Genomic DNA, 26,835 nt, shown 5'->3' on the forward strand with positions numbered 1-26,835 from the left:
AGTGACTATCAGGCTAGAGCTACTGCTTTTGACCCGCCCATCGCTACTTTTACTACTAGCGCCCACGTTTACCCATCTTCCCGGGCATAAACCATGATTGGCCCACACTAAAGATGGCGCAGTCTCTTTCCGCTTGTCTCCGCAGTGCGTCGACGTGAGCTTGCCATTAAGAAAGATGGCGACGGTAACATCAGGTTATACACTAGATGCAAGCTGCGCTATAACCTTTACCCTGTTGGCAAGAGGCGTGGTTATTGTCCCCAGCAAGCCGCCATATTGCCTGTTGTCCTGTCCAAGGGGTACAGGTCTGGATTGTTGCCTTTGGAAATTAAATTTGGCGTCAGAACGAACTGTGTAAATTCAGGACGCCGTGTAAAGGAACAAGCAATGACCAGGAGGCGGAACAAGCAAGGGAGCATCAGGAGAGAGCGAGCAGTGGGGCAGCAGAGACCGGGGAAAGGCTCCCCTTCTTCTGATGGACCAGAGACAGATGCAGGAGAAAGCCCTGAAGAGATGGGCAAAGGGGGGCAGGTAAAGTGCCACAACCGCTGCTGTCTAATAAGGTTACATTACATACCATCTGCAACACACACCCCTACTTATACTATTATATCTTCTCCATGTCATGCCCCCAACTATCCACTACATGTCCTCCATGTCATACCCCCTCAACTCTCTACCACACGTCCTCCATGTCATACCCCCTCAACTATCTACCACACGTCTTCCTTGTCATATCCCCTCAACTATCTACTCCGTCATACCCCCTCAACTATCTACCACATGTCCTCCATGTCATACCACCTCAGCTATCTACCACATGTCATACCACCTCCGCTATCTACTCCGTCATACCCCCTCAACTATCTACCACATGTCCTCCATGTCATACCACCTCAGCTATCTACCACATGTCATACCACCTCAGCTATCTACTCCATGTCATACCCCCTCAACTATCTACCCCACGTTCTCCATGTCATATCCCCTCAACTATCTACTCCGTCATACTCCCTCAACTATCTATCACACGTCCTTAATGTCATACCAACTCCACTATCTACCACACGTCCTCTGTCGTACCCCCTCAACTATCTACCACACGTCCTCCTTGTCATACCGCCTCAACTATCTACCTCATGTCCTCCATGTCATACCCCTCAACTATCTACTCCATGTCATACCCCCTCAGTTATCTATTACATGTGATACCCCCCTACTTTCTAAGGCTTAATTCAAACAACCATATTGGTTTTGCGGTTCTCAAAAACATGGCTCCGTTGCGGGCCATTGGACTGCAAAAAAAATTGTTGTACATCCGTGTCGCATCAGGATTCACGGATCCACGACAATTTCACCAGTAGTGTGAACCCCAGCTCGGACCCGTGAAAACCACGGTCAGGTGCATTGAGTCATAGAAATGAATGGGTCCGCAGTTCATCTGCAAGTTCATCTGAATAAATTGCGGGTTCACACTACTTGTGAATCCTGATGACACATGGATGCACAAAAATGTTTGTTTATGGATCACAACGGATCTGGTTTTGCGGACCGCAAAACCAATACGGTCGTGTGCATTAGCCCTTACTATATATAACTTCTGTATTATACACCCCCCTACTATGTAACACCATTACATTACATGCCCTCTTCATCATACACTCACCGCTACTATATAATAATATACTAAGTACCCTCTTTATTGTACGCACCTCTTTTAATATATGCAGATTTTACACCCCCCTTTTATGCAAAATTACATTGCATACCCTCTATAAAATGATAACCGTTGATTCCCTCTGCGTATGCACACCCGATATAAGGGTCAATTCACGCTGAGGTTTTTTTTGTGCTGTTTTTGAAATGGAAACCGCGTCAGAATCAGCGCCAAAACACGGCCCAAATCGCACCCCATTGATTCCAATGGGAGGCAAAGGCGTTTTTCTTCCCGGGCGGCTTCTGGCAGGAAAAAAAAAAAGCGGCATGCTCTTTCTCTGAGCGGTTTTTGCCACTGACCTCCCATTAAAATGAATGGGAAACCGCAAAAACCTGCAACACTCGTTTTAAGTGTTTTTTTATGCATTTTTTGCCCGCGGTTTTTGCTTTAGATTCAACGTGCGAAAAAGTCCAAAAATGCTATTTTGAAAAAGCCAGTGTTTTCTGACGCTTTTTTGAATGGAAAGAACGCTTAGACTTTCTTTCTGTTGGTCTTCTTTTTCAAGCTGAGTTTATACATGAATTTCTCTAATCTGATGCTCATATTGATAATTATTCTAGATGGCAACAATTGGCCCCCAAGTGCATTTGTTAGGATATCCAGAAACTCCGCAGCCGTTCTACCGTAGTGTGCAATGTGGCAAAACCGCGCATGGTTTCGATGTGCTTCACCTGTAATAGTTGCGGGGCTGAAAACCACATCGTAAAATCGTGTGTTCCTAGCCATGGGGCACATTAGAGCAGCACGGGCACTCTTGTGTTATTTCTCCATTTAGAGGTTGTCCATTAGACCTATTCTAGTGTATTAGGAAAGTACATAAATGGCTTTTCCACAGTGTATACCTTTTTATCACAATTTCACAAAATACAATAATAGAGGTATCCGATCTCCCATCTTTGTCCTGGATATCTGTCCGCAGAATACAGGTGCTACTTTTGTTAGGCTATATTTTATCTGTGGTGCTTACGTTTCCTTTATAAACAGTTTTTGGGTGGTTTTGAGCTGACATAGACGATCCCTGGAATTGTATTACCCTGCTGACTTCTCAGACTGTCCTCTGATTCTGATAATAGGTATGCATTAAGGAATTAACATATTACACAATTTACAAGTCTTCAATTTGTTCTTGATTTATACATTTATAAACCGTGTCGTCGCGTCTCTGATTCTTGCCTTGTTTTGCATCTTTAGGCCGGATTTACACGGGCGTGTGCCTTTTGCGCGCGCAAAAAGTACTTAACAGCTCCGTGTGTCACCCTCGTACGATGCGTTGCTGTATGATTTTCGCGCAGCCGCCATCATGATGACACTCTATATGTTTGTTAACAGAAAAGCGCGTGGTGCGTTTCTGTTTTCATTCATACTTTTTACTGCTGTTGCGTGAATCACGCGCGTCACACGGAAGGTGTTTTTCACGCACCCATTGACTTCAATGGGTGCGTGATGCGCGAACAACGCACATATAACGGACATGTCGTGAGTTTTACGCAGCGGACAAACGCTGCGTGAAACTCACGGACAGTCTGCACGGCCCCATAGACTAACATAAGGGCGTTGCACGGACGTATATCACGTTCGTCTAAATTAGCCCTTATAGTGACATGTGTTCTCTGCTTTTTAGGTATTGCCGTCATCGAGTGAATTTGTACAAACATGCTGCCTGTTGTGTCATCGAGAGAAGAAAGATTGGTTGAGTTCTACTCCGCACAATGGGTTGCTGTCACCAGTGGATGAAATCCCGGCCTCGTTCATGCCCTCTTTAGCACAGAACCTACTGGGTGAAATGCCACTGTGGATTTGCCAGAGTTGCCGGAAGAGTGTAGAGGAAGAAGAAAGACAGTCAGTCCCAGAGCAACCATTAGCGGTAAGACTCATGATTTAAAGAGCTTGCGTCTCCGTAACTCCCATAGACTTCAATAGAGAGAGCCATGTGCTAGCACAGCTACCTCTCCATTAACTTCTTTGAGGGGAACGGCCAGACTGAATCATGGAAACTTAAAGGGCTTGTCTGAGATTTAATGACTTTGTGTTAATGCTTGCAATTTATAAATATAAATACATTTGTAATATACTTAAGTTTCCCAAAGTGGCCCCGTTTCCAGATCCTGCCGTGAGGAACTTGACGGGTGACGTCACTCTCTGCTCTGGCCGTTTTGTTGATCTTGAATTATTTTCCGGGTATACGACACGTCACTTGTGACATGGTGTATATCGGCTTGTTCTGTTGTAACGTGCATGCGCGGCCCCTGCTGTTATCTCGAGAACAGCAGGGACCGCGAGAACAGCAGTGACAGCGCATGCGCGTTACGGGCTGTGAAGCAGAACAAGCCGATATACACCACGTCACAAGTGACTTGTCATATACACGGCAAAGAATTAAAGATCAACAAAGCGGCCAGAGCCAGTGCAGAGTGCTCCCCACGGCAGGATCTGGAAACGGGGCCACTTTGGAAAACCTAAGTATATTACAAATGTATTTACATTTATAAATTGCGTGCATTAACACAGTCATTAAATCTCGGACAACCCCATTAAGCCAATTCCCCCGATAGGTGAGGATCCCAGAGGTGTTTCCCACACCTATCAATCTTTTATGACATATTCACATTTATTTATGATGGGGAAAACCCACTTCACTTTCTGTTCACAATGGTGTCATGACTTCTGTTTTTACTGGATCAATGATGGATATGAGAGATCTGTTTTGATCCATCATGATCGGTCAGTTAGAACCGTTTTTCTTTCTTTGTACCTTTCTTGACTATAGAAAAGTTCTCTTTTTTTTTTTTTTTTACTGGATAAAATGTTACAGCATGCTATCCCATAAAAACATGATGAACATAACTAATAGGACTGTGATCAGAGCCTTAAATCTGTTAAAAAAAAAAAAAAAGAGTGAAACCAGCCTTAGGCCAGGCCAAAACTACGCAGCTTATCTGACCTAGAACCAGCAGCACATTCTGTCTAAAAAACCGCACCACGTCGCTATAAAAAAAAAACAACAAAAACTTTCATACTTACCCCGGCCGTAGTCATGGCGACGCGTCCCTCCTTTAACGCATAGTTTGACCTCCTGGCATTACGCTGCAGTCCATGTGATCGCTGCAGTCTGTGATTGGCTGCATCAGTCACATGGGATGTGAAGTCATCCCAGGAGGCTGGTCTGGAAGAACAACAGAAGATAGCGTCGCTATAATAATGCCCGGGTGGTAAGTATATATTTATTTTTATCGGAGTTGCAATTTTTGCAGCGGAATCAATGCAGTTCCACTGCAAAAGCCTCAACACTTGGCTATTTGTTGCGGGTTTTACATCCTCATTGAATTCAATGGGGAAAACGCAGCATAAATTGACATGCTGCGAATTAAAAATCTGCACCGCAGCTCAATTTCTGAAAGTTTTTTTTTTCCCGCTGTGTGGGCACGAGATTTTCTAAATTTCATACGCTTTACTGGTACTGTAACTGCTGCGGAATCTCTGACAAAATGCAGCGTTTATGCTACGTGGGAACCTGGCCTAAGGGTATGTTCCAATGGGTCAGAATTTCAGAAATCTGCAGGTTAAAGGGTAACTAAACGTTTGACAACCACATTGCTTTATGCTGCAAAATTTGAGAAGACACACTCGCTCTAGCGGCCTCAAACAATCCCCCCTCCTTTATCCTGGCTAGTGCCAGGAGAAAGGAGGGGATTGCATGTTCAAACTTCCTACACTGTGTGCCGCCATTTTTTGAGCGAATACACAGTGTAGTAGGTTTACATACAGTGGTAATCACACAGTAAAACACGAACATACACAAACATAACTTACCTGCTCCAGCAGCCGTCGCTGCCTCCGGTCCCTCCGCTCCCTCCGCTCCTAGTCCTTGCTTCTAAACACATGTCCGGAAGCCGTGACCGGAAGTAGTCATCTTACTGTCCGGCCGCGGCTTCCGGTCCACAAGAAAATGGCGCCGGATGTCGCTCGGCCGAAGACCTTCCATTTGGACTGTGTGGGCCGTTCCCACACAGACGGCGTACACCATAGTGAATGGAACGGCTCCCGTTCGAATTCTCTATGGGGATGTATGTGCCGTATTCCATCTCTGTATGAGATGAAAAAAAAATGGCAGCCCCCATAGTGAAGTAAAAGTTAGAAGAAAAAAAAAGTTAAATACTAAAAGCAAATTGATATAAAGAAATTTTTTTTTAGCGACACCCGTCCTTTAAATTTAAACTGCTTTCACACTGCGGGATAAATTATTTTATATTGTAATAGTATGGACTTGGCTATACCAATTTGTTTTTTGTTTTTTTTATCTTTAACATTACTTTAGGGGAAAAATGGGAAAAGGTGTTTTTGTTTTAAGACTTTTTTTAATGTTTTTTTATTTTTTGTACTTTACTTAAAACGTTAACTGTTTTTTGAAAAAAAATATTATTTTTTTTAGTGCCCCTCTGGGACTTGAACAAGCGATTATTTGATCGTTGGTACAATACACTAAAATACCTATGTTTTGCAGTGTATTGTCATTTTTACTGACTCCTATTAAGCCCTCTGTGGCAGGGCTTATTAGGAGCACAAAGATCGCAGACCTGGGGGGCCTTCATTAGGCCTCCAGGCTGCCGTGACAACCATCGGCCCCTTCCGATCGCATCGCAGGGGGAAGCGATGGAATGATCAAATGGCCCCCTCTTTGGAATGACTTAGATGCCGCGGTTGCTATTGACTGCGACATTTAAGTGGTTAAATGGCCGGGATCAGAGTTATCACTGATGCCCGCCGTTACAACAAAGTGTCGGCTGTAACATACTGCCAACGCCAGCTGAGTATAGAGCTGGCCTGGCCTGTGAGCCCACTCCATATTCCCCTTTCCGGCCATGACGTACAGTAACGGCAAATGCCAGGAAGAGGTCAAATGCCTTGGTAACTATTGACCGTGGCATTTAAGGGGTTAAACAGCCGGGATCAGAGTTCTCTCCGACTGTGGACAAAGCAGCTGTAGCCCAGCTGTCAATGCCGGGCTCCCGCAGAGATTACTTGGGCGCAGCGTCTGTGCCCACGCGATTACTATGACCGGTACATACGGGAACGTCCTGGGGGCTTAACGGGTTGAAGGAATATTTCCTTTCTGAAACGAAAATAGGTTAGCATGTGAAAATAAGTAATTCTCAAATTCTTTTTTTTTTTTTTTTTGTAAAAGTAAAGAATAGTTGTGAAATAGTGTTTATAGTCGTATGTACAATTGCATCTAGTCTAGGTGATCTCCAGTGAGCTAAATAGTCATTGGCAGCAGCACAAATCTCGTTCCTGTCTTGATAGTTTGAAAGAAACCAGACTGTAAATAAAAAATTAAAAAAACACCCTTGTCCAACGTTTTTAGGATCTGTAAAAAAAACAAAACAAAAAAAACCCCATAATAGTTGTAGAGACTTTTGTGATATCCGTTTAGCGTGTATATCAGGAAAACTGCCGATGTACCCGCTAAACGGGTAAACTCTGCTCCATCCCGCCAAAAAACTTATACCGTGAAGTATGGGTGTTCACATTGGAGCCTATTGGTGACGGATGCCACTGTATGCACTGTACCGTACGTCACAGGTAGATGTTTAAAGTATACATTCATGGGCTTTGCATGGTTTTCTGATGCATACATTAAATGATGCCATTCTAGTCAATGGGTGACGGATACGTTAAACGAATACGTAATAGTGGCACCAGTCACCCATAGACTATAATGGTATGAACTCTCATGACTCGAGTTTGTGACGTATCCGTTTAAAGTCTACGGTGACAGATGACGCCGTTAGGCATCCGTCACAGCCTACATTTAACTTCTACATCTGGTGGCTATTTACTGGTGTAAACGTTAAACGTAGTCCAAAAAAAATGATGTGAACAGCGCCCAATACTTCTTCCAATGGCGGGTGTGCAGTTGGATCCCGCCGCTCATGAATACATCAAACTCCAAACTTGCAGCATTCTGCAGTTAATTCACTGTAAGTTCAGCATATTTAAACACTTCATATAGTTAAATTCACCGTACCTGTCACTACTTCATGCTGATCTCAGAGGCAGCATGAATTGAGTGACCGCTTCGCTTTAAACCTTTGCAGACAGTGATCATTAACCCACATTTTCTACTGAACTTTAATTTTTAGTCTAATATTGGAATGTTAATGCCTTTTAAAGGGATTGTCAAAGTTTAAAGGGGGTTATTGCATTAAACAATAAAAAATAAAAATGGCTACACCTCTAGTATCTTGCAATACTAGTGTTTTTTGCCGCCCAAATTACCGATCATAAATATTTTTCTCCTATTTACTCACCCCTCTTTTCCACTGTGCATGCCAATAACTGGGTGGGCAGCAGCACGCTCCACGTGACTCATCTGCCTTTTGCAAGAGTGCTTTGCTGGCCGGCTCTGCGTAGGTATCCCCCCTGCTTTTCGGCACTTTGTAGTAGTGGTCTTACAGCCCCCACTGATAGACTAGTGCGCGGGGCAAAGAGAAAGTAAGCTACTGTGCAAGCGTGTCCCCTGCAGAGAGATACAGGAGGTGAACAAAGATTTACGCCACAGCATAAAACGTAGGAGGCGCTACCACTAAATCCAATGTAAGTTCGTTTTTGACTCGAGTATTATTTGTACACGTTGTACATTGAAAACTGAAGTTAATACTTTATTTTACATGGGAAATTGAATTAAATTGATTTTTTTGGTGGGATAACCCTTAAGGAAATGAAACAGGCTGCAGGAAATGTTATAAAATATCAAACCAAACATTACTCACCTGTTAAAAGGAGTCTGTCAGTAGCTGTGACCCCACCAAACTGCTAACACCGCTAGTGCGCTAATATGGAAAGCAATGTAAACATACCTATGTTACCTATTCTTAGACCTTGCAGAACAGGTAAAAAGTCGTTTTAATCCTACATATGCCATATGCAAATAAGCTGGCAAGTGTCTGCCGTACCGGGAAGTGTCCTGCAACCTCTCTCCTGTTGACCGTTCTATTGGTTCTTAAGCAAGGTTTGATGCTGAGCACCAGTAGAGCTGTCAATCAACAGCAGATAGGGTCACTTCCCAGTTCGCAGACACCAGCTCACTAGCGGTGGTAGAAACTGTTGACTGACTCCCTTTAAATTCCCTGCGATCCAGTAGTCTCCGCTGGTCTTTGTTTAGTTTTCCTGCAGGGGTCCTATGGATGTACGGTACGTCATCATTGCAGGAAAATTAACAAAGCCTACCGGAGCGTCTGCTCTGAAGCTGCAAGGGAGTAATGGTTGTCTTTTTTATTTTCTACAACAATCCCCATTATCTTCCTATTTTTACACATTTTACAACTGTCCTGTCTGCTCCTATTGCAGGTGTCCTTGTCGCACACATCCTGCAAGTCCCAATCCTGTGGTGGTGGTTTGCACTCCTCATCCTCGTCATCCTCCTCATCTTCTTCCACATCTTCTTCTTCCTCCTCTTCTTCCTCTTCATCTTCCTGCCAAGGCAACTCTGGGGACTGGGACCCTAGTTCATTTCTGTCTGCTCACAAGCTATCGGGGCTCTGGAACTCGCAGCACTCCAATGGGAACCCCGGAGCCGGATCTATAGGTAAGTAATTGGTATGCACATTATTATTCAAAAGTATGTCTACTTGGCCTGCTGTTACCAGCAACTCGTTAAGCCCTGTCCACACAGTTTTTGTTTTTTTTTAAGGCAGATTTTGACGTGCCTGCAATTTCTTGCCGCGATTATCTCAGTGTTTTTTCGGTGCGGCCATTGAGCGCTAGTTCTGCTACTATAAGCTGATGCAAGGTCATATTATGGCTTACACAGCTCTGTAACGGTAGTTATGCCAGGGCAATCTCCCATTGCGGCAACAACGACTATGATCTGAGAGAACTTGAATATCGGGTATTTAATTCCCTAGATACCATGATCAATAGGGATTTCTTTGTGGCCTCAGCCTTGGCATTGCGAATGTGGGACTAACTGCTTTAAAGTGGCAGTTGAGGATAACGAAAAGGCATTCTCCAAAAAAAAAAAAAAAAGTGTAATGTTATGACTGAGAATAAAGTGATACAGAATGGAGATTAATACTCGCCATGCTCGAGGTATCCATGACAAATTACCCTTCTTTATTTAGATATGTACATACACCTCGGAGTTGGATATTTAATATGTAACTTCATTAAATTGCCCATCTTCTGTTGAGGCAACTAATCTAGTTGTTTGTAGTTTACAATGCAGGAGGAATCCACCTTCGTTTCTAAGAAAGCTACGTGATGTTTTTACAAGTGTTCCTTTACAAATAAAGTGGCTCTAGGTGATTATAAAACAGTTTGGGCATCTATTATTATACCCTAACATTAGTTAAAGGCCGGGTCCACGCGCAATGGAAATTGTGTGTATGTTTCATGTGGATTTGCGCATGGTGCAGTTACCATCCATGTGGAAGAGATCCCATCCGCAAGCATTGGAACATTTTTCGTACGGAAATCAGAGCAGGCGGAGTATTTTTAAATCCACAGCATACTCCTTTTGTTCCAGATGTTCACAGCGGATTTCACCTTTCAATGTAAAAGGTGTGAGATTTGTGTAGGTACCCTAAATATCCGAGATCTCTGAGCTAATCATTTGATGTCATTTCTTGACTAGCGTTCATCACGGTTTTATTTTACTTTGCAGAGATATTTCATTTGGACATCCTGGAGTCCATGCTGTACATACTGCAGAAACTGTGAAATTCTCCCCGGTTACTGTAGCCGGTACTGACATCACCGCTGTATGGCAACTGTTAGATTCAATAGCTGTCTAATTTATTATTTCTTACTTCAAATGGGAGACACACACACTGTAGAATAAAAAAAACCAAAAAAGTGAAATGTGAAGCGTATGACACCATTACAATTATTAACACGCATATTTGGTATTTTAACGATAGTTTATAATACGGTTTACTTAAAGGGGTATTCCCAACTCTGACATTTATGGCGCATTCACAGGATTTACTATGAATGATGGATTCAGGTCCCACCTCTGGGACCCGCACCTATGTTGAAACGAGGGTCCCCTGACTGCATTCAGGCGGAGAATGAATGGAGAGGTGGCTATTCACATGCACGGCTCTGTCCATTAACTTCTATGGACGTTATGGAAACAGTCGATCAAGCCGTGGCCACCTCTCTCTACCTGGATTCGACAGAGGTGGGGCCCGCATCTATCAGAGGCTTATGGCATATCCACAGGATAAATGTGAGTTGGGATTACCCCCTTAAGTTTTCTATAAGTAAAAAAAAAAGGCATGGGGAAAATTTGTTGTCGACAGTAATGGGGTAGGGGGATAACTGGTTCCTTCTTGAACAGGACTGGGCAAATCCCAGAAGACAGGTAGCAGATAGCCCTGTGCTTTTTATTTCTGGCACCTACATTTATAAGCTGTTTCTTATTGACCCCTATAAAAGTTTTTGGTTTTTTTTGTGAGTACTCGGGGGGGGAAAAAACAAGCTATGCTCCTGGGTTTTGTCAATAGGTTTTCTTAGAGGCCGAAAATAGGTATGATGGTAAAGGAATATGTGGAATCGAAATACCTACATTTTTTTTATGACTCTTGCAGAGTTTTGCTAAAAAGTTAAAGCTGCTTGACTTATCTTACATGTGCGCGACTGTGAAAAAGTCAGCATTTGTATGGTATTTTTCACCAGCCAACCTGACCTCCCCCTATCCTCCTGTTTGTGTCTAGTCACCTGTCTGCTTGTAGCATTATTAAGCTGTGACCTATTTTACATATGTGTAGTGGTTTAGATGAATAAAATCATCACTTATTGTATGCTACAGGGGAAAAAGGCAGTGGACTCTCAGTATCGCCAGAACACGTCGGCAAGACTTCAAAGCTCTCTGGTTTGAAGATGTGTCCATATAGTCCTGGAGCCAATACAGGAACACTCCCTACCTCACTTAACTTCTGTAAATCTCCGAAGCAGTTTAAAACCATGTGCCACAGGCCGTTATCCCCAGGTGGGCAAGGATGTATCTGTGGTTGTGTTGTGATTTAACCGGTCAATGTTGGTCCCTTATTTTTTTACACACTTGCACAGCTAAATTTTTACAAATCTTGTACCTACAGGGGAAGCTTATCATTCTTCAGAGCTTCATCGCCATTCTGATCCTAGCGCTCCACCAAACAGTCCAACGGGGCTCTCGTCACAACAGCCAACATCTCCACACAGTCCTCCACCTCCACACCTTTCGTCAAGTAACTCTTCAGCTCCTTTCTCGGCAACAAACCTCTCCTCTCACACTGCACCATCTAAAGCCACTGTCTGCGCCACCTCCGGAGCTCACAGAGGTAGTCACTTAACAGGGCCCAGCCCTTCCCTCCTAAAAGTCAATCCACCTCCACCACCACTCTCTGCCTGTAGCCATCCCTGTAATGGGCATTGTAGTGGAATAAATGCACTTCAAGGAGGATGCTCCCCGGGGACCACTAACAGGTATATAGGCAAAGGGTATGCTAAATAATTGACTTTGTAAATGCTTTGGCTTGTTTTATGTTAGTCAGGATTTCGTTTTTCTTTAATTTTAAATACATAAAATATTACCATTAAAGAAAATAGAGAAAATCATTTAAGTGACAAACCCTATGTGCTGTGACCTGTCAATAGCTAAGTTTTTTTTATTGTCTGCTTTTGTCTTTATTTATTTATTAGTTTTAGTGTATTAAGCTGAATGGGAAAACACAGCTGTCGTGCTTCATTGTAAATGTTAATCTTAATGTAGGGATGCGACGTGCAGAGGACACAAATTTTCGAATGTGTCAAACTGCTTGTCCACGCAACCTTGTGAAGCAGATGAGGGCCTGGGTGAAGATGAAGACAGTAGCTCAGAGCGCAGCTCATGTACTTCTTCTTCCACGAACCAGAGAGACGGCAAATTCTGTGACTGCTGCTACTGCGAGTTTTTTGGCCATAACACGGTGAGAAATATTTAAATGTTTTCTTTTCGAAGATAAATAAGGTAGAATTTAAAGTCATAAGAAATGCTGTTGTATGCCCTCAAGTAATGACTGAGTTATTTTCTAATCCAGCTTTAGAAGGTTGTTCACTTAGATGGCACTGTTCCACTCAAAATATGTTGGAAGCTCATATACATAGACTTTATTCTTGCATACGCTAAAGCATATTCTGAAATTGTAAAATTTAATTTTGCAGTATGTAAAAATGTTAGAGTGGTGCTTCCTTCACCCAAAGGGATTCTACAAAGGTTTAAAGGTATCTATATTGGGAAATATCAAATTTGTAATATACATACATACCTTTTCAAATTTTCCTCTGCCCCCCCCCCCCCCCCCCCTCTAATGGTGTCCGCAGCTCTGGTGATTCTGGTATGGTGACATGTCGTCTATAATGACACAAAATGTTACCATGGCTGAAAGCAATTAATCGTTGTGGTTACATGATGCCATTATGGGAACCAAAGGAGGCTGCCAGCAGGGGACCAGAGCAGATTTCCAAAGGTGGGTATCTTACAAAGTTTAATAATTTTGGTTTGGCAGGAGGTTCAGGGGATGATTAAATAGAAAAACAAAAAACTTAACTGATTGATGACGCTTGACTTTTATGCTAGTCATGTGCGGCTGGACGTGGCCGCATCATGACGAGCATAAACATCACGCTGATTGCGCAGGCACAGCAAGTGGGTCAGGAGCTGGACAATGGCTCTAATACACTCTAACTGCGGAGAGAAGAGAAACCTGATTTTGCCTTCAACCCTTTGAATTCCTCTGCGGCATTCAAAGTGAAAATGACAAGGTGGGACCCCCATTTGGATTCCCTGTGACACAATCGAGGGACATGCCATATATGGGCAGACAGCCCAGGGGGCTGTTGAAGAACCTCAGGACTGTCTGACTAGATTTCCTGTTAGGGCATACTTGGGTATGTCCTAACAATTGCCTGTGTACTATCAGTACACAGGCTAATGTGCTGGCATAAAGATCTATGCCAGTTCATTAAAGTTGGAAAATCAAAATGAATAATCCCCCTATTGGATTAAAAAAAAAAACCGTAAAATTAATAATAAAAAAAGTATTGTTAAATAATAAAAAAATGACAAATACAGTATGTTCAATGTACCGTCCAGAGGAATATTACTAACAAGCCCCTGAGTACATATAATTCCACAATAATCAAAGATAAATCTAATTTATAAAAGAATGCATCACCGCTGTTAAAATGTTCTGTTCTGTTATGGAATATGGAAGTTCAAGAACCTCTGCTCAAGATCTGCCTCTATTTTCCAGAGCGGAAATGCGTCTGCGTCTTCCCCAGTGATAACAGCTGATCGCAGGAAATTAATGTAGGCGGGGACATGGTGATCAGCTGGTCGCGGGGATGGCTCCGTTCTGAAAGGAGGTAGTCCAGTTGAAACAAAATCCCTAAGAAGAGTTGTTCCATTGTTAATGATTGTAGTTTATGGCCACATGCATATGTTGATTATGTAACGAGAAGGGAAGTGGTCCAAAACCGCACAACTCCTTTTTGTTTGCTGTTGTGGCATTCAAGACTTTATAAGATTACACTGAAGCATCTAGACCCTTTTGTATTGTGTAGAAATTGGACTGTTTGAAAGTTTTGGTAAGGCTGGGTTCTCCAAACCCGGTCAAAATGCATTTTTTGCCGTCACTCGCCGCAAAACCTGCCATTTTGTTGCGCAGCAAAAAATGTTAGTTTTGACGAGAGTCTTTGCAAATAGCACATTTTGACCGTGTCGTGATAAGCCAGCCTAAAGGTGGAGTGTTATCACATTTGCCCTCTTTGAATCGTAAATTCAACTGTCGATTTAGAAGGATTGTGAGGTGAGTTATATGGCCAAAAGTATGTGGACAGCCCTCCTAATTACTAAGTTGAGTTGTTTCAGCCACACACATTGCATTCAGGTGCATAAAATCAATCACATAGCCATGTAGTCTCCATAGACACACATTTCTGGTAGTATATGCCGTACTGAAGAGTTCAGAAGGCAAGATTGATTAAAAACTGGTTCAAAGGAAAAGCAGAGTAGTTGCCCATGGCAACCAATCAGGTTGCAGGTTTCCTTTTTTTTTTTTAAAAGGGCCTCTAAAGAATGAAAGCTGGAATCTAATTGGTTTCTATAGGAAGCTACTCTACTTTTTCCTTTTTCACCGGTTTTCATAAATCTTCCATAATGACTTTAAATATCGCAATGTTCTAGGATGCCACCGTTACCACAAGTCAATTTGTGAAATTTCTAAACTGCAATATTAGCCCCGGTCAACTGTAAGGGCTATTATTATGAAGTGGAAGCGTCTAGGAGTAACCGCTCAGCTACAAAGCGTTAGACCACACAAACGCACAGGGCCGGGACGCCGAGTGCTGAAGCACTTGGTGCGTAAAAATAGTCTTTCTTCTGATGCATCACTTAACACAGAGTTTTGAACTACTTTTTGGAAGTGACATTAGCACCCCCCTATGAGAGCTTTGTGAAATGGTTTTCCATGGTTGAGTAGCTGCACACAAGCCTAAGATCACCATATGCAGTGCCAAGCTTTGGATGGAGTGGTGTAAACACCACTGGACTCTCAAAGAGTGGAAATGTGCTCTCTGAAGTGAGGACTCACATTTCACTATCTGGCAGTCTGATGGATAAAGCTGGGTTTGGCGGATGCCAGGAGAACGCTACCTATCAGTATGCATAGTGCCGACTTCAATTTAGTGGCAGAGGTATGATGGTCTGTGGCTGTTTTTTCAGGGTTTGGACTGGGCCCCTTATTTCCATTGAAGGGGAATGATAATTCTACAGCCTACAAAGACATTTTAGACAATTTATATTCCTTTGTGGCAACAGTCTAGGTAAGTCCCTTTCCTGTCCCAGCATAACTGCACCCCTGTGCACAATGCAAGGTCTATAAAAACATAATTTGACGAGTTTGGTGTGAAAGAACTCGAGTGGTCTGTACAGAACCCTTACCTCAAATCCATCCAACACCTTGGGGAAGAATTGCAGCGCTGTTTGCAAGCCAGACCTTCTCATCGGACGTCAGTGCCTGACCTCACAAATGCCATTTTGGCTGAATGGGCACGAATTTCCACATAAACACTCTTTAAAATCTTGGAGAAAGCCTTCCCAGAGTGGAAGCTGTTATTACTGCAAAAAGAGGCCCAATTCTATATAAACACCCATGGTTTTAAGAAGCTGATACAATGCATTTAGATAGAAAGTCTTCAGAACCTTTCAATTTTTCACATTTTGTTATGCTGGGGCCTTGTGCTAAAATAAAAAAAAATATAAAGTTTTCCCCATCATTCTGCACTCAATACCCCATAATGACAAAGTGAAAACAGAATTTTCAAAATTTTTGCAAATTTATTCAAAATGAAGAAAAATCACGTTTCACATGGACATAAGTATTCACACCCTTTGGTATGACACTTGAAATTTAGCTCTGGGGGGGCCACCCATTTTTCTAGATCATCTTTGAAATGTTTACACCTTGATTGGAGTCCACCTGTGGTAAATTAATTTGATTGGACATGATTTGGAAAGAAACATCCCTGCCTATATAAGGTCTCACAGCTGACAATGCATATCAGAGCAAAAACCAAGCCATAAGGAGGAAAGAACTGCCTGTAGAGCTCAGAGACAGGATTGTGGATCTGGAGAAGGGTACAAAAAAAATGTCTGCTGTGCTGAAAGCTCCCAAGAGCGCAGTGGCCTCCATAATTCTTAAATGGAAGAAGTGTGGAACAACCGCAACTCTTACTAGAGCTGACCGCCCCACCAAACTCGGGGGAGAAGGGCCTTGGTAAGAGAGGTGAACTCACTGGCCACTCTGGCTGAGCTCCAAAGATCCTGTGTGCAGATGGGAGAAACTTCCAGGTCAACCATCACTGCAGCACTCCACCAATCTGGGCTTTATGACTTAGTGGTCAGAACGAAGCCTTTACTCAGTAAAAGACACATGAAATCCCACTTGGAGTCTACAAAGAAAGAACCTAAAGAGACTGAAACAAGATTCTTTGATCTGATAAAACCAAGATTTAACTTTTTGGCCTTATATCCAAGCATCATGTATGGAGGAAACCAGGCACTGCTCATCTCCTGCCCAATACCATCCCTACAGTGAAGCATGGTGGTGGCAGTATCATGCTGTGGGGGTGTTTTTCAGCGGCTGGGACAGGGAGACTGGTCAGGGTTGAGGGAAAGATGAATGGAGTAAAGTACAGAGATATTCTTAATGAAAACCTGATCCAGATTGCTCTGGGCCGAAGGTTCACCTTCTAACAAGACAATGACCCTAAGCACACAGCCAAGACAACACAGAGGGGCTTAGGGACAACTCTGTGAATGTCCTTGAGTGGCCCAGCCAGAGTCCTGACTTGAACCCAATCGAACAAATCTGAAGATATCTGAAAATGTCTGTCCACCGACGGCCCCATCCAACCTGACAGAGCTTGAGAGGATCTGCAGAGAAAAATGGCAGATAATTCCCAAATCCAGGCAAACCTTGTGGCATCATACCCAAGAAGACTGGAGGTTGTTATAGCTGCCAAAGGTGCTTCAACTAAGTACTGAGTAAGGGGGTCTGAATATTTGATAATGCAATATTTTAGTTTTTCTTTTTGAATAAATTAGCAAAGATTACTAACATTCTGTGTTCACTTTATCATTATGGGGTATTGAGTGCAGAATGTTGGGGAAAAAACTTTTTTTTTTTTTTTTTAATTTTAGCACAAGGCCTCAAAATGGGAAAAAATTTAAAGGGTCTGAAGACGTTCCGAATGCATTGTATAGGTGTGATGGTCAGGTATACACATACTTTTTGGCCTTATAGTGTAAGTGACATAACAGACAACCCTATAGGAGTAGGTATCCTAGAAAATATGGGCCCACTCTAAATATGTAGAATATCAAAATTACTTTAATATAAATCAAAGAAACCTTTTCAAATAGGCTATTAAAAGAACCTAAATGGTAATGTAAGGTGCATCTGATGATATGGATACAACCTAAACCCCAGGGCATGACCATATAGCAAGGTGCAAAACTCAATGTGAAAAGATAGTGAAAATCATATAAATCTATTTATTCTTGCGATCTATCTGTCTTTCCAGCCACCTCCAGCACCCACTAGTCGAAACTATCCAGAGATGCGTGAGAAGCTTCGATCACGTCTGACCAAGAGGAAAGAGGAGGTACCACAGAAGAGGCATTCTCCTGGGGAGCAGGCGGTGGATCATCGTGATGTAGATGATCTCCTTGATTTCATCAACCGCACTGAAACGAAAAACACTAGCAGCAACAAAGCAGCCAAGAGAGCACGACATAAATTGAAGAAAAAGGTAAAAGGCTTAAGAACAAGGATTATTATAAGAGGATTAAAAGTGCAGAGTTACAGAAATTTTTTATAGCGCCAACAAAAGAAACTAGTGCAGATTTACTAATACGGTCTAAGGTTTAGACAGTGTAAACCTAGGCAAGGCAGTTAGAAAATTTGCCAAATGTATTGAAGTGGTGCATGCTATGTGATAAATTTGGCGCATCTTACTAGACACTTTTCTCTTATACCATTTATTAGTTGACTTAAGTTACACCAGTCTTTTGTGCCAAAATTTTGGCGTGTGGTGTCATCTTAAGCCACACCCCTTTTGAAAGACCACTCCCCCTTGCATGCTAAGCAACACCCCTCAGCGGAACAAGCGCCGTTTTAATTGGCAAGGGACCAGAAACAAAGCTCCGGCTGTATGTTACAGCGGGCACCCACCTGTAATGGCAGGAACCAGAGCTAGCTCAGATTAGTGACATTAACTCCTTAGATGCAGCCATCGCTGCATCTTAGTGGTTGGCAACAAATCGGCAGCGCTGCTATGCGATCACAGGGCTACAGACTGCTGCTATGGCAACAGGAGTCCGAACAATGGCCTCCTGCTCTGCCATTACGGAGGTCGATTTAGGCCCCGCCCGGAGGCGAAGTGTAATCGGCTTGCTGTGAGTAAACGACTGACCGTTCTATTACATTGCACTACATAGGCAGTGCAACGTATTAGAAGATAAAGCAGACAGTTGGACCTTCAATTCCCCTAGTGGGACTTAAACAAAGTGTAAAAAAGGTTGCAGAAAATATAATGTATCAAGTAATAAAATAAAACATAATCGCCCTTTTTCCCTTATCAAGTCCTTTATTATTGAAAAAAATAAACCATACATATTTGGTATCGCCGCGACCGTTACGGCCCAAACTATAAAAATATTATGTTATTTATTCCACGTGGTGAACGGTGTAAAAAAAAAACTAAAAAAACAATGCCAGAATTTCAGTTTTTTTTTTGTCACTTTGCCCTCCAAAAATTGGAACAAAAAGTGATCAAAAAGTCACATGTATCCAAAAATGGTACCTATAAAAACTATAGTTAGTCTCGCAAAAAACAAGCCCTAATACAGCTCCATCGACTAAAAAGTTATGGTTTTCACAACGTGGCGACAGAAAAGACATTCTTTTTACAAAAGTCATTTTATTGTGCAAAAAGTAGTAAAACATAAAAAAAAAAAAATGCTGTAATTTGGTATCGCCGGAATCGTACTGACCCGCAGAATAAAGTTAACATGTAATTTATAACGCATGGTGAACGCTGTATAAAAAAACTATGCCAAGAATTGGTGTGTTCCGGGAAGGGTAGGGCCCGAACATATCCGCTGGAAGCAAGGGTGCCCGTATTATACCAGTACAACACTTTGCCAGCAAAATTCCCCAAACTGCAAAGGTGCGAAGTGGGGGATAAGAAAAGACCATTTATTAGTGCGACACTGGCCTGAGCAGAAAGGATTGCTTCACAGCGTAACACACATCTATGGATTATTTTTATTTTTACCCCATTATTATACCACCTGACTATGCCCCTGATGTACTCTGCCCAGCTTACATGTACCCCCACATTATAATTTAAAACACCAGCAATACTCAAACAAAACTACTACCAAGCAAAATCCACGCTCCAAAAGCCAAATGGCGCTCCCTTCCTTCTGAGCCCTACTCTGTGCCCAAACAGCTGTTTACTTCCACATATATGGCACTGCCATACCCGGGAGAACCCTTTTAACAATTTTTGGGGTGTGACACTAGCTGGACACGACATATTTGCCACTGAAATGGCAAATCCAGGGAAAAATTGCAATTTATACTTTGCCCCATCCGCAGCGCATTCATTTATCGAAAAGAGCTGTGGGGTGAAAATGCTCACTACACCCCTTAATAAATGCCTTGAGGGGTGTAGTTTCCAAAATGGCGACACTTCTCAGGGGTTTATTTTATTATTTCACATCAGAGCCTCTGCAATTGTGAACCAATACTTTGTAAATCGCCAAATTGGGCCTCAATTTCGCATGGCACTCTTTCACTCCTGAGCCTGGTCGAATGTCCAGACAGAAGATTGTAGAGTGATTCTAAAACCGGGAAACACCGCATAATTGAGTTGTCTTGTTATGGTGGCACAAGCCGGGCACCACATATTGGCATATCTATGGAAAAATTCCCATTTTCACGCTGCAACATAGATTGAACACTAATTTCTGGATAAAACATGCTCACTGCACCCCTAGGTGAATACCTTGTGGGTGTAGTTTCCAAAATGGGGTCACTTCTGAAGGGTTTCCACTGTACTGGTACCTTAGGGGCTTTGCAATAGCGACATGGTGCCGAGAAACCAGTCCAGCAAAATCTGCATGCCAAATGGCGCTCCTTCCCTTCTGAGCCTTACTGTGTGCCCAAACAGCAGTTTATGACCACATATGGGGTATTTCCGTACTCCAGAGAAGTTGTTTTACAAATGTTAGGGGGCTTTATCTTCTTTATTCCTTGTAGACATTGTTGTTTTTTTTTTTTTGTTTTGTTTTTTTAGCTTAAAAGCTTTTCTTATTTGAAAAAGTTTATAATTTTTCATTTTCACGTCCAAATTCTAATAAAATCTATGAAACGCCTGTGGGGTCAAAATGCTCAGATGAATTCCTTAAAGAGTGTAATTTCCAAAGTAGCGTCTTATTTGGGGGTGTTTCCTTTGTTTTGGCATCACAACACCTCTTCAAACCTGACATGGTGCCTAAAATATATTCTAATAAAAAGGAGGCCCCAAAATCCACTAGGTGCTCCTTTGCTTCTGAGGCCGGTGCTTCAGTTCATTACCACAATAGGGCCACATGTGGGATATTTCTAAAAACTGCAGAATCTGGGCAATAAATATTGAGTTGCGTTTCTCTGGTAAAACAAACCTTCTCAATTACAGAAAAAAATTGATTAAATATTAATTTCTGCAAAAATAAAAAAACTTGTCAATTTCCCCTCTACATTGATTTAATTCTTGTGAAACTCCTAAAGGGTTTAGAAACTTTCTAAATGCTGTTTTGAATACTTTGTGGGGTGAAGTTTTTAAAATGAGGTGACTTATGGGGGTTTGTATTGTATAGGCCCCTCAAAGCTACTTTCACATCAGAACTTGTCCCTGTAAAAATAGCCTTTTGAGATTTTCTTGAAAATGTGAGAAATTTCTGCTAAAGCCTTGTAACATCCTAGAAAAATAAAAGGATGTTCAAAAAAACTATGCAAACATAAAGTAGATGCATGGGAGATGTTAATTACCAACAATTATGTGTGGTATAGCTGTCGGTCTTACAAGCAGATGCATTTAAATTGATAAAATGCTAATTTTTCACTACATTTTGGTGTTTTTCACAATTAAATACTGAATGTATTGACCACATTTTACCTCTAACTTAAAGTACAATGTTTCACGAGAAAACATCAGAATCGCTTGGATAGGTAAAAGCATTCCGAAGTTATTACCACATAAAGTGACACGTGTCAGATTTGAAAAATAAGGCTCTGTCAGGAAAGTAAAAAGTGGCCAAACCGGGAAGGGGTTAAGAAAAATTTGTTCTTAAAGGGAATGTATCACATATTTGATTTTAGCTTTTAATAATAAGATTTAAGTATATAGATGATAAATAATGTTTGGTCCTTTTTTATTTTATTTATTTCTTGTTTATAAAACCTGCCCTGGGTGCAGCCTTATTGTAGACACAGTCTTCCTTCTAGTAGTGTGTGTATAGACCGTACAGCATAGTGCGTGTGCAGCGTGCGAGCCGGGTGACCCGAGGAGTGATGGGAAAGGCGAAGGCCCACGATTGGCAGCCGGCTCGGCACTCCGTGTGGATCACGATGGCCAATAGGCCTTCCCTTTTCTCTCAGGGCCTGCTCACAGCTAGTGATGAGGGGGTTTACACTGGTTAATGGGGATGGCAGTCTTTTTATTTCCGCCGGGACACTCCCTGTGTATGCTCCTGTCTTGATGGTGTTTTGGGGTGTCCTTGATGTTATGGGTGAAAAATAAGACAGTCTGAAGAGTGGCAGTTTAGCAGGCTTGCTCGCGGCACAATTTTACTTAAGGTTTCCATATAAAATGGCGGTTACCGTCTTCCATATGATATGCAGGCACATCTCTTACAAATAACTCAATCCTTGTAATACAGTGAAGTAGGGATGTCACGATACCAGGAATTTGGACTTCGATATCGATACTCTGTGTAGTATTGCGATTTCGATACCAAAACAATACTTTTCCAACAGTAATAAAAAAAATAAGTTCTTCCATTTTCTGATCTGAGGCACGTGGTGTGATAAATTTTGAATGTGCTTTACATTAAGGCCTCATGCACACGACCGTGTTTTTGCGTCCGCAATTCCCCCGCAAATCCACGGGAGAATTGCGGACCCATTCATTTCTATGGGCCCATACACACTATCCGTGTTTTCACGGGTCTCCGCATGTCCGCACATCCGTGCCGCAGAAACTCCGGACATGTCCTATTATGGGCCGCAAATGCGGTGCGGACATGCCAATAGAAGTCAATGGGCCCGTGGAAATTGCGGATACACCGCCGTGTGTCATCCGCAGTTTGCGGATTTGCGGATCATGTGACCTTCTAAAGGGGGTTTGACCAAGCTTTTGGCATCCTGTTTAAAAGTCCTTTTTTTTTTTTTTTTTTTTTTCATCCGCATTTTTGCGGATTACATACGGATGAACTGCGGATTACATACGGATGAACTGCGGATGACATTCCACGGAACACGGTCCTGGAATTTGCGGACCAGAATAACACCACGGTCGTGTGCATGAGGCCTAATAGTAATTAACCACATCATGTTTCCCAGTCATAATGGGTTAATTTGTAAGGTACATGATGGTATTAATTACTATTAATGTGAGGCTCATGGAGGTTAAATTCATCATAATAAGTGATAGAAAGCATTTTTATTTATTTTTTTACAGCGTACACATCATGAATGACGCAAAAAAATTGTTGTGCAGGTTATTATGGCCGCGCCAATACCGAATGTGTGTATATTTTATGTATTGAGGCTTATTTTAATGTTTATTGAAAAAAGGTGTATGTGTATTTTTTTAAATGTAATATTACTTTGTTTTTACTTTATTTTTAAACATATCTATATGCCAGTACATTAGCCTGTGTACTGATATTACACAGGCAGTTGTTATGACATACCTAAGTATGCCCTAACAACAGGAAATATGGTCAGACAGCCCTAGGATCCTTGAATGGACCCTGGGCTGTCTGCCCATATATGGTATGTCACTCAATCGCGCACCCTTCTCATTTTCCCCTGAACGCTGCAGTCCGCTTTGATCGCAGCATTCAGGGGAATAGCGGCGGAGATGAGGTTTCTCTGATCTCCGCCGTTATAGAGCGGGGCTGCGGCTGTGTAATACAGCCATTGCCCCGCTCCTGACATTAAGTGCGCGCTTGCGCGGTCAGCATAAGGTGATGCGGCTGGCGCTGCACTAATGAGCGCAGGCACTGAAGAGCGAACTTGGGGGGTGTCTTGTAGTGCGCCCGCCATGTTCTGTCTTCAGTGCCACCGCTCATTAGTGCAGCGCTGGCCGCATCATATCAGGACTCGGGAGCGGGGCAATGGCTGTATCACACAGCCGCAGCCCCGCTCTCATACATTCATGTATTACCATACGAAGCCGTGCGACCGCACAGCTCGGTATCGAAATACATGAAATAACGGTATCGAACTGTTTGGGGGTGCACGGTATCGAAACCATATCGAAGCTTCGATGCATCGTGCAGCCCTACATTGAAGCGCCAGATGCAGGAGCGGGGTCTCTCTCTCTTTCTCTTTCTCTTTTTCTCTTTCTCTTTCTCTTTTTCTCTTTCTCTTTCTCTTTTTCTCTTTCTCTTTCTCTTTCTCTTTCTCTCTCTTTCTCTTTCTCTTTCTCTCTTTCTCTTTCTCTTTCTCTCTTTCTCTCTCTCTTTTTCTCTCTTTCTCGCTTCCTACCCTTGTCAATTCAGTGGGACGATAAGATATCTGTTCAAAAAAGCAGCTTTCTGCTTTTGTGTAATGGCTCTCAGCCTGTCAGTAAGGTGTATATAAGAAGGATGAGACTCACTATTTCCGGTGGAGCTTTGCTATGGCCTGATGATGAAGGCAGCCTGTCTCTGTATCCTAGAAGGATGGACCCAGGTACCACTCTCCTCCTCTCCAACTACTAACTGACTCTAACTGCCAAATCTGACTCAAACTGACACTCCTCCTCTAACTGAACCAGGCTCCTCCCACCTTCTGGAAGCTTCTTAGTCTAAGCCACTCCTGCATAGGCTGTAACACAGTGCATTGTAACTTCACATTTGTTATTTTAAAGCGACAGTACCTAAAAGTGTAAAAAATGTCATAAAATACATTTAAAACACGTTATCTCAGAAGTAATGTCTTGGGGGACATTACACATTTGCTTTATGGTAGCTAAAATTAAAGGGAGTCAATTGACAGAGAAATGTCATAGATCATCACTTCCCTAAGACTGGAATAGAGTACAGCCCCCTTCTCCCGATACCAGGGTGTGACATGAGATGCATACAGTGCCTTTTCTGTTTGTGTGGTGTTACTATCCTACCATATCTAGACTTTCACCACTACAATATAGCTTTTTCCAGTCCTAAGAAATTGAAGGCCTATCCTCAATATTTCTTTAGTCGGGGTCCGACTCCTGGCACCCCTACCGATTAGCTGTTTTGAAGATGCCGGACGAGCGCTGCTTTCCCTTAATTTCCTTTACTTCTCACATTATGACTCACCAACACACTTGTAGCGGCGGTGATCAGTAAAGAAAATTAAGGGAAGCATCACTCATACGAGCGTTGCGGCCCTTTCAAAACACCTGATCAGCGGGGGTGCCGGTAGTCGAACCCCGATCGATGAGATATTGATGGCTTATCCTGAGGACAGGCCATAGATTTCTTAGGACTAGAAAACCCCATTTTAACTCATCCACGTTCTAAAGACAGTGAGTTGATTCTCATCATCCTGTGCCTGTATATACAGCAAAGCTAACAAGTGAGCTACAAACCATAGGAAATAATAGCTTATTGTGACTGCTCTAGAGCCATTGTACAAACTGGAATATGTATGTAATAAAAAATGCAGATAATCAGAACACCACAACTTTTAAAACGTACATTTATAATAAAATGATTTAAATGTTATTGTCTGATAATACGTTACCTTAAAATACTACCATCTATATATATTATTTTTTTTTATAGGAGAAAGCCCTTCACGAGGCTGGTGGCCAGAAATCATCTGACGTTTATTGTTCAAATGGTGAAGAATCAGAAAGTCCATCTTCTGGGGAAAAGTTACTCCAGTGGCCTCAGCTTGAGTTAGAAAGGGTGAACAGCTTCTTGACCAGTCGGCTTGAAGAGATCAAGAATACAATTAAAGACTCTATTAGAGCCAGCTTTAGTGTCTATGATCTGAACCTTGATGTCAATGACTTCCCCAAAAAAGCAGCTGTGTTGGAGCAGAAAAACCTGCTGTCACACCTTAATGGTTCTTCTGATCTCCAAGAGATTGATCTCGATCTTACACCTCTTACTCTCAGTGTCTCAAAGGGTCAAGAAGCAAAATTGTCAGAGGATGATGTCGACCTTTCTTCGCAATCTGCAGAAAATGGTGGTGTTAAGAGGTTAAGTGCTGTACCGAATCTTTCCCGTATGATTTGGGTTCAGTCTCAAAAGAACTCTGAATCGGGACAAAGCCCTGACACTACATCTGGCTCTATTTCAGACAAGGTTCATTCCAGCTCAGAAAATGAGAGACTTCAGGGGCAGTCTGGAACTGGAAGTCGTGAAAAAAAGCGCAAAAAGCAAAGCCTCCAGACACGAAAGTGTGAGCTTCATAATGGAGAGGCTGTAACGGCCAAGACAACTGCACAAGGAACAAAAGCCCAACTTAGGCCCTTACTTTACAAAACCGAGGACATTTCAAGACAAGGACCAGAAACTGTGAATTGTGTTCATTTTAGGTTTGAAAAGAGTGAACCCGGTGGATCTGAGAGAACTGTAAAATCCAGTAGTGGTCTGAAAAGCAAATCCAGGAAAATCAGGAACAAGATGGATAAACCAAGTATCTCAGTTGGTGCGTTCTAGTATTTTCCCACTACCTAAAAGGAAAAAAAAAAAAGTTAAATGGCATGGCTTTATTTATTTTAATACAAATACTAGAGGAGATTAACCTATCAAAATATGCCATAGGGTCATGTGCCAAATTTATGCGTTTAAGGCTGGGTTCACATCTGCGTTCTTTTTTTTTTTTTTCAGTTCCGTCATAGGAACAAAAAATTGAATTGCCGGATCTGTTGCATGACTGACACCAACGGCGCCTGACAGAACCAATTGATTCGTTTTACTAGAAAGAAAATTTGCGCAGCACTTTCTTCCAGCATTTTTGACAGGAACTGCGACGGAGGCTTCAGACGGAGCCTCTGACGTAGGTGGAACATAGCTTTAGACACTTTTGACAACTCGCTTAACTAGTTTGAAAAGTGTCTAGAAAAGAAGTGGGAGTAAGGCCTCATGCACACGAACGTATTTTTGTCCTCCCGTAAATACTGGCTTAAAGAGGCTCTGTCACCAGATTTTGCAACCCCTATCTGCTATTGCAGCAGATAGGCGCTGCAATGTAGATTACAGTAACGTTTTTATTTTAAAAAAACGAGCATTTTTGGCCAAGTTATGACCATTTTTGTAGTTATGCAAATGAGGCTTGCAA

At 42.4% G+C, this 26,835-nt stretch overlaps 1 protein-coding gene and 2 long non-coding RNA genes across 6 annotated transcripts in view; 1 reads left to right on the forward strand and 2 right to left on the reverse strand.

Annotated features, from left to right (window-relative positions):
* Positions 1 to 202: 202 nt before the first annotated feature.
* FAM193B (family with sequence similarity 193 member B) overlaps positions 203 to 26,835 on the forward strand; it is a 62,234-nt gene continuing 35,601 nt past the window's right edge. The window contains exons 1-8 of the mRNA XM_075856578.1: positions 203 to 531; positions 3,339 to 3,581; positions 9,065 to 9,302; positions 11,529 to 11,708; positions 11,818 to 12,184; positions 12,471 to 12,666; positions 17,825 to 18,052; positions 25,329 to 26,202. Coding sequence (XP_075712693.1) covers positions 388 to 531; positions 3,339 to 3,581; positions 9,065 to 9,302; positions 11,529 to 11,708; positions 11,818 to 12,184; positions 12,471 to 12,666; positions 17,825 to 18,052; positions 25,329 to 26,202 — 2,470 coding nt within the window. The 5' untranslated portion in view covers positions 203 to 387. The remainder of the gene's footprint in view (positions 532 to 3,338; positions 3,582 to 9,064; positions 9,303 to 11,528; positions 11,709 to 11,817; positions 12,185 to 12,470; positions 12,667 to 17,824; positions 18,053 to 25,328; positions 26,203 to 26,835) is intronic.
* LOC142749047 (uncharacterized) overlaps positions 8,393 to 26,835 on the reverse strand; it is a 91,933-nt gene continuing 73,490 nt past the window's right edge. For all 4 annotated transcript variants that reach the window (XR_012882360.1, XR_012882359.1, XR_012882361.1 and 1 more), the window contains 2 exons: positions 24,176 to 26,227; positions 8,393 to 9,296 (listed from right to left, as the gene is read on the reverse strand). This is a non-coding gene — a long non-coding RNA (uncharacterized LOC142749047). The remainder of the gene's footprint in view (positions 9,297 to 24,175; positions 26,228 to 26,835) is intronic.
* LOC142749048 (uncharacterized) lies at positions 9,752 to 15,851 on the reverse strand. The gene is made up of 3 exons (XR_012882363.1): positions 15,681 to 15,851; positions 13,915 to 14,127; positions 9,752 to 10,545 (listed from the first exon to the last, which is right to left on the reverse strand). It is a non-coding gene; the product is annotated as an uncharacterized LOC142749048 (long non-coding RNA).

The sequence above is a fragment of the Rhinoderma darwinii genome, chromosome 3, assembly GCF_050947455.1.
Source record: "Rhinoderma darwinii isolate aRhiDar2 chromosome 3, aRhiDar2.hap1, whole genome shotgun sequence".
Taxonomy (NCBI): Eukaryota; Metazoa; Chordata; class Amphibia; order Anura; family Rhinodermatidae; genus Rhinoderma; species Rhinoderma darwinii.